The following is an 8,140-nucleotide window of genomic DNA, read 5'->3' as shown; positions in this document are numbered from 1 at the left end:
ACTTGGAAAAACGTTTTTTTTATCATTGCATTGTGTGCGACCATCTTCATTGTTTTATTGAGAGTGCATTTCCATTTTAGCCACCGAACTTGCAGCTGTGTGCGTTGAGTACTGAGTGTAATGAACGACTTCTGAGTGATTTCTTTTCTATGGACTACCCAGCACCTGTAGGTATTTGTGTCTCGGCGGACGTTCGCGGGGAATGTGCCGCGTAGTGTGGCTGTCGAGCGAGTCACTTAAGCGTGAGCCAGAGTGTTGGAATGCGTGTGCTGTGTTTTTCGATCGGCGTATGTGAACAACTGTTTACTGGTGGTGAAGTAGCGTAGATAGTAGCCATTTATGTGATGAATGGAATGAATAAACTCTTGATTTTGCTTTCCTTGAATGCCTGTGTTTAATCCTTTTGTGAATGAAAACTGGCGAAGTGTTTGCAATCGCAACCTCGCGCTCCCCCTATATCGCTGAAGTGTTCACGGAGCATATATTACAGAAGAGCAATGCTATATGCCCTCCGGAGTGAACCTAAACCGGAAATGGCTATATGGACTCCGCTGTCCAGCGCCATCTAGGAGATGCCTTAAACACAATTTTGTCACGTGAAAGGGGCTTTCTGTTTTTTTTTTTTTTTTACGCATCGGTTTTTGGCGTGCACGCGGTCTGCGACAGTACGCGCGCCGTCGACGCGTTCGGTGAGAGAAACATAAACAAGCGTGTGTCATGTGGGGCACTGGGAACATGGCTTGGGAAGATGCGGTTTCCACACTCAGCGTGATTCCGTGGCAACGAAAGAATTTCGGTACGGCTAGTTCGCTTGCCAACATCGCATATCTCTCGATTGCTGACAATACATGGTTGTGTTACGCGGGGTGCATTTCATTTCAGATTTTTGTTGTTGTTGCGTCGCCGCAAAAATAATGGCACGCGCGAGTGGTGTTGGTCGTCTGCCTACGTGCGCCTCACGCGCATAGAGCCACAGCGGCATGTAACGTGTCGAGTGTGCTGTGCTTCTGATGCGTCATTACCGGCGACAAGCGAAGTCGTTTTTGGCCAAGCAAAACCGAGTAAGCGACGAGCGGCAGTAGTGGATTATTTGCTACCAACGTATCATTTGCCAGACAATATCAAAACCGTTTACCTGAACGTCCGTCAAAATATTAAGCACGTGGACTTACGCAAGCAATAATGCGAGATCAGCTTGCACAGGCCGTGACGGAGGCGAAGAGCGAACGCCCGTGTGTCGGCATTTCGGTGCACGTTGAAAATCTCCGGGCAGTCAAAATTAATCCGGGGCCTTCCACTACTGCGTGGTCTGGGCCGCAGCAGCTTGCCTACACCTGTCTAATTTTCAGTTAGTACAGTCGGTGCCAATTGAAAAAAAAAAGTGGACTTCGGTTGTTCCACGTCTTTTTGACCCGGCTTCTTTGTCTTTAAGCCACTTGATACCCCTGTAACATTCTACTAGACTGGTACCGATCATTCTGACTGCTGATAACCTTTCAAACGAAACTATTACCTGATCTTGATGCTGGTCTCCACGTGATATCACTCAACAGTAGTGGATGTAATGATTTTCTTTGAGAAGGAGGAGGCGGGCTTTCTTGTTAAAAGGCTCAACTGCAAAACACTCTCTGCGCTCAGGTGCGCTGTTATCATGCAACGTACTACGTACGTGACCACACAAAGCCTTCTTTGTTTATTGCATGCACATAAGGGCTCCATAGCGTTATTTGGCATAGCATACATGCTCCATGTTTGCGCAAGTATAAACATCCAAACAAGAAATTTGAAGAGGAATGCATATTTATTGCGAATGTGAAACTGAAATGTAAGGTGAATGCAGAAGGGCCATGCACTTGACGCCGGTGAAAGGTCCCATGTGTCTTCAGATCTCTTTGCAGTGACAGCAGAACCACAATGACTGCTTGACGTCTGCTTTCGTGACTTTACCACAAGGCCTGTGTAAAAGATAAAGCAAAATTAACATTTTCAATTCAATTTTTAAACAGACTTCTCTAATTCTTACCAGTGGAACCACTCAAGGCAGTGGTCGCAGCAGACCATCTTGGTTTGACCATCATCTTTTTCGTTGCAAATGCGGCATAGCCATGCTTCATCAGCTTTTTTCATAGCCACTGCAAAATGAAATTAATGCGAGCATTACAATTAAAATACCCGTGATGCTTAATTTCATGGTGAAAATATTTTCTGCAAACTAAACACTTTTAAAGCAACCGTAACTACAAGCATCACTGCTTTGTTCGAAAGAAGTAACTTGTATTACAGGTTTCATACACACAAAAAAAGCAATAATATTGACAAACGTTCCAATATGTAGCACTGCAACAAAGCAAAGGTACGAAAAATGAGTAATCAGTGCATTAACTCCTTGCCAATGCTGGAGCGACATGGATTGCTGCAGAAGACAGAACCAGAGGTATCAATACCATTGCACAGTGGCAGTTTTTTAAAATCTAACAAACTTGTATTTTGTAATGCTTTTTAAGGCCAGGGAAACCTTCAATAAGAAGAAATACCACTGACCTGATGATGTTAGGAGAGCCCAAGCATCTTTTGAGAAGTACTTTTTTAACTTCAGAAACTTGACCCTGCAGTCCAACAGCGCACTAGGGAGTAATTCTGGCCGCACCTCAACGTCAGTTTTTTCCACCGTGTATTTTTGGCTTAAAACACGGTTGCTGACTGCCTCTCCAACAATTCCAGTGAGCAGCACTGAAAAGGAAAGCATCGAATGAGGATACACAAATAACTCAGTAATGCTGCTTACATTTATGTTGAGCAACTTCAGAAAGATGTTCAAAAGCCACTGGATGAGTGCTGGATGCATCCCTGGGCCTTTTGCACTTCCTCTGAACAGGTCTGTTCCTCGGGCGGCCGCGGCTCTTGACCACAGGAAGCTTTATCTGCGTAATTGTAACCAAGCATGTCAATCTTGAAAGGGTCAGTAAGGTAGGCAACCCGAAATCTTGGCATACCTGGTGATGTAGACTGCTGTGAGTTTCATGGGCTGCTGCAGAGGAGGAAGAAGCTTCCTGGCATGGTTGCATCGAGTTGGCATTTCCATATTCAGGCGAGGAAGTCTTGGTACGGTGCTCCTGCTGTGCCTCTTGTCCCAGTGCTTCTGCTGTGGCCACTTGGTGACACGGGGCTTGACCAGTACTGCCAAGATCAGGACCGACATCACTGTTGTCAGTAGCCATTATGATGTCTTGCCCTTTCAGCCAACCTGTGTGGATCTCTTCTAGAAGACCAAGCCGGGCAGTAAAGATGTCCGTGGGACAGTCCGCCAAGTGGTCAGCCATTGTCTTAAATGTGCGCATTGCAAAATTAAAACGCTGACTCCTGTTCATTTTTTCGTATGACGGCGCGGGCATTGTTGCTATTTCCTCATTTGGGCATATTTCTGAGGGCTGCTGGCTTGAACCTGACTCAGTGTTTTTTGCCATATAATCCAGCTGGTAGGACTTGAACCAGCGCGCTTTTATGGCTGTTTTCAAATCTGGCATTATGCCGTACTTTTCACAAGTTGCAAGGAAATGGCGGCACAGAAGTCCCATTCGTGAAAAGGTAGTGCAGCTGCACGTTTGCTTCTCAGTGGAAACTTCGTGCCACGTGTTGCCACAAGCAGAGGACACGCTGTAGAGGTTGTCCGCCAGCTGTCGTATCTCTGGGGGGTTTTCCCTCACCTTTGTCAGCTCAGTGCTTACGAGCGCACAAGCATATGGGGTGAGCTCCTTGAAGCACATTTTTTCAACATCTCCAGATGTGTTGTAAGAATAAAATTCACATGTCTGCAAGAGGGCTGCCTGGTGTCTTGCCTCCTGCAGCAATGAATCTGAAATGTTGAGTAAAGAGCGCAGAGCATCGTGCAGCTTCTCGTGCGACGACAAAATGTTTTTCAGTTTGCCGTTGTGCGATTCTACGCGGTTTGTGGTGTTATTTCCTGCTGTGAATGATGTATCGCACAGGTGACGGGCCCACATTTCAGGGATCTTTGCCCAGTTTTTTTCGAAGTAAATGCGCGCGTCCTCGCTGGCATACCTCAGAAACTCAGCATGAGCTTCTTCAAACAGTTGTGAGGTTGGTGCACAGAGCATGTCATTAAAGCTGCTCACCAGCCTGTCTCTCTCCTGTGCAGACTTCGCATGCTGTCCTGCAGCTATCTTGAAAGCCTTTGTCACGTGAAACTGGCACAGCTGCACTGCAGGTTTTGAGGGGAAAGATTCCCGCACTGCAGATATTTCCGTAAAGTCTTTGTCGACCACAACTACACTTGTTTTTGAGGCAGCTGTGTTTTCTTTTACGAAGATGTCGAGGAGTTTCGTCACAACATGTTGCTGCTCACTGGCAACAAAGGCATAGGCAACCACATGGCTGCGGCCAGCGCCATCCTCCACAACGAACACAAACAATGGCATTCGCAGTTTGTTCGTGCGGTAGGTTGCATCAAGCAACAAAACTTCTGGAAAGGCGTCAAAAGCTTTTCGCATATGTGGTGTCTGGATATACAGAATTTGCAATTCCTGGCTCTCATCAGTGACAGGAATGATTTTGGCATTGTCCTTTCTTCGACACTCGGCAATTGCTGCCATTAGCTGGGCTGCGTCATCTCTGTTCTTCTGCTGTTTCAAGTTGTGCAGGTCCTTGGTGATGTGAGCCTTGCCTGCAAGCAGTTACAAGAATTAAATGGATAAAAAATGAAGTTCTTTACTACTGCTTCGCAGAAAAAACAAATTACCTGTTTTCTCGTTCAGTCGCTGCAAAATCATGCTTGGCCGCACTTTCATTTCCAGAAGAGGTTCCACAAACTCTTTTTCTTCGTCATCGAACCGACGACACTCTGGATAGGAGTCAAACATCTCCTTTGTTGTGGCATGGTTGTGTTCAAGCACAGCACTGGTGATTTCCAGCTGCTGGCTAGCTCTTTTAGCAGCAATGACCACTTGCACTGGGCAGTCTCTCTTCATAGTCCTATCCAAGATAATGGAAGGAGTAACAATAGTTACTGCAAGTCAGCTACAGTGAAACATGCAAAAGTAAGCAGTGCAAAAGGCAACATGGGCAGATCAGCAGACAGCACTGAAATACAATGTTTGTTTCTTTATGCATAAACTTTTTATGCATACTTTTGTGTAAGAAATTGAAAATTAAGCAGAGTATCTCCATGCATGTACAGGAAGCTACTTGCAGCCTAAAGACAATGCGCTTCCTCAGTTTACCTGCCCTTGACAGCTTACAAACACCCTGAGGACAGCCCCGTAGAAACACCTAAGAAAATTGAGCATCAGGTCTCATTTCAGGCTGTGCAGGACCTATAATCGAGGAGGCCTCAAACATAGAGGTCAGATTTTTAGGCATTAAAAAAGTGCATTTTAACATTTTAAGCCTCTAATGGACGGATATATCAGCACCATCAATTTTTACATAATTGAAAATAATTTCAACCAAAGATGTGTGCAAAAACCAAAAAAGTTATTGTTTGTGACGGTACAATGGCACCAACGGTTGAATACAGCGGTTCAATAGTACATTTAAACTTCTGGACTAATGACGATTCATTAGCTTGATTCAACAAGTACACTTCTCACATTTACGTTTCATAGCCACTGTTGTACCATGAAAAGGAATACCTGAAAGCTGGGAATACTGATTAAGAAAAGCGCTACTTCATGTCTGCCTGTTGCAATTAATGGGACATAACAAAAACAGGCACAAATACTAAACACGGGAGATAAGACAATTTATTAAGAAATTAATATGTTCTTATATGAGATCTAGCTCTTAGTCAATTTCTGGCAAATTCTGGCAGGCAACTTTGGCAACTTCCTCATATAAATGACATTGTCCGAATTGTCCAGGTAACGTGTCCCAATAGTTCTGCACATTTGAAGAGCATTTTTCAAAAGGTGTTTTCACAGCCAAACGGATTTTTGAATAACAGCACATTTTAGACTCCGTTGGGAGTGTAAATTTTAGGACGTAAGGAAATGCAGCTTTGCAGTGATGTTTCGCCATTGCCTCTTCAATATACGGGGGTTCTGCTAACAAAGGCCTTTTTGATGCTCAACCGTTGCGTTGAAAATACACTTGCATTTGGATATATGTTTGGAAACAACAAAGATGTGACTGCCCAGGTTAGAAAAAATCTGTTTAGAGGGCACATGGAACATAGTCTAAAAGTCAGTGTGAAAATTCTGGAAGCAGTTGCATACTACCACCTTCTCCAGATTTTTTTAAAATTTAAAATTGGGCCTCTCGTCATTTAGAATGAGTGCACCATTCCACTGCTGCTAGCTGTTGTTTTTTGGGGAGTTGGTTAAACTAAAGGTTCAATCCCACAGAGTTCAGAGCAGTCAGTCTTGCCGGTAGCCTGGTAGTGTTCATATAGGCGCGAAGTGTGAAAATAGCCTTCTGTGGGCACTTGGCCAACTATATCTGGCTATGCAATAGCCCCTAATCAATTAATTCATGTTCGTTAAACAAAGCAGAGCGATAGGAGCTACAGGAACAGGAGCTACAGAAATCCTGCCTCAACCCATGAATCTTCGCTTCTCGCCGTTCGAAAAACATATTAGTACGTCAAATACACTGTTCCACGAGAGACACTGCGGTTGCGCAGTGGCTATGGCGTACGTTGTGCTGCTGAAGGACACGGGTTCGATTCCCGGCTGCGGCAGCCGTTTTGCTGATGGAGGTGAAAACGCTCGAGTGCTCCGAGATTTCGGCCCACGTTAAAGATCCCCACGTGGTCACAATTAATCTGGAGCCATCCTACGGCGCGCCTCATCGCCTGTGTAGCGTCGCATCGTAAAACCCCACCATCAACCAAAATCATCCACGATCGAGAGACCTAGGGTCATATTACTCACCTTTGGTTAGGGCGAATCCCAGTGCCAGTTGTCCGGCGACGTCCGCCGTGCTTGCAGGTGAATGTTGCATTGGCAAACTGGAGTTTACTATCTAGCTTCACCGAGTTTGCTGTCAAGGAGGCATTTACCACTGCCACCGATTTGGTCCTCTCTTTGACAAACAGTGTGTTTGTTTGCACCCCGAATCGATGCAATGCTGTCTCAAACTCGTCATAAGAATTAAATCTTTCACCGACTCTAACCTCCATGTCGAGTCGAAGGCGCGCGGACTGTCGGAGACCGCGTGCACGCCAAAAACCGATGCGTAAAAAAAAAAAAAACAGAAAGCTTCTTTCACGTGACAAAATGGTGTTTAAGGCGCCTCCTAGATGGCGCTGGACAGCGGAGTCCATATAGCCATTTCCGGTTTAGGTTCACTCCGGAGGGCATATAGCATTGCTCATTACAGAATGCACCTAAGTGCCACAGGAGAAGTTCTAGAGACCTGCAAGGCTCTATGCCGGCATGGCAGCGTGCTAATAATTTCTCAGCGGCTGCTGCTGTCGCTGTGTTTCAAGTAGTGGTGATTCTATTCTGGCTGCAGCTCATGCAAAAATATTGTATGGTCGGCTATTGACAAACCTTCTCATGGTTGTCTTTAGCTATTTGGCCCAATTATCTTTAGACATTTCTATGGCTGTCTTTAGCCATTCCTATCGACATTCCTATGGGTGTCTTTAGATTCTTCTATAGCCATAGCGATATCCAAAGAAGACGTAAGACAGCCATAGAAGCAGCTAAAGACACCCATAGGGATTTCAATACGAATAGCTAAAGACAACCACACAACCGGCTATAGAAGAACCTAAAGACACCCATAGGAATGTCGATAAGAATAGCTAAAGACAGCCGTAGAACCGGTTATAGAAGAAGCTAAAGACACCCATAGGAATGGTGATACGAATCGCTAAAGACAGCCACAGAAAAGTCTAAAGATTATTGGGCCAAATAGCTAAAGACGACCATAAAGAGGATTTTCTATAGCCGACCATACAATATTTTTGTATGGGCCACCTGGTGACAACACGACTTTTTGAGAGCAGCGCGCATGCAAAGTCGTGTTGTCACCAGGTGGCATGCAGCCTTCAGCACCAAGCTCGACGCTTGAGCAATGCCGGTTTTCCAGCAGAATTGCTGGCTTCCATAGCTGGAAGCTTGATAAAAGAAGCAAATTCAGAGAACCAGCCCAAAGCCAATCAACACGAACGCTTGAA

General features: G+C 45.2%; 1 protein-coding gene across 1 annotated transcript; it reads right to left on the bottom strand.

Annotated features, from left to right (window-relative positions):
* Nucleotides 1-1,809: 1,809 nt before the first annotated feature.
* On the bottom strand, nucleotides 1,810-7,183 carry LOC144149387 (uncharacterized). Its single transcript, XM_077680947.1, has 6 exons — nucleotides 6,888-7,183; nucleotides 4,757-4,989; nucleotides 2,786-4,681; nucleotides 2,542-2,730; nucleotides 2,024-2,132; nucleotides 1,810-1,955 (listed from the first exon to the last, which is right to left on the bottom strand). The coding sequence occupies exons 1-6, from the start codon at nucleotides 7,133-7,135 to the stop codon at nucleotides 1,883-1,885; spliced, it is 2,748 nt and encodes a 915-aa protein (XP_077537073.1). The 5' UTR covers nucleotides 7,136-7,183; the 3' UTR covers nucleotides 1,810-1,882.
* Nucleotides 7,184-8,140: the final 957 nt, after the last annotated feature.

Source organism: Haemaphysalis longicornis, unplaced genomic scaffold (genome assembly GCF_048455015.1).
Source record: "Haemaphysalis longicornis isolate Haplotype H1 unplaced genomic scaffold, Haemaphysalis longicornis Haplotype H1 scaffold_8, whole genome shotgun sequence".
NCBI lineage: Eukaryota > Metazoa > Arthropoda > Arachnida > Ixodida > Ixodidae > Haemaphysalis > Haemaphysalis longicornis.
The sequence above is the reverse complement of the archived record's forward strand: the minus strand, read 5'-3'. Positions and strand labels throughout refer to the sequence as shown.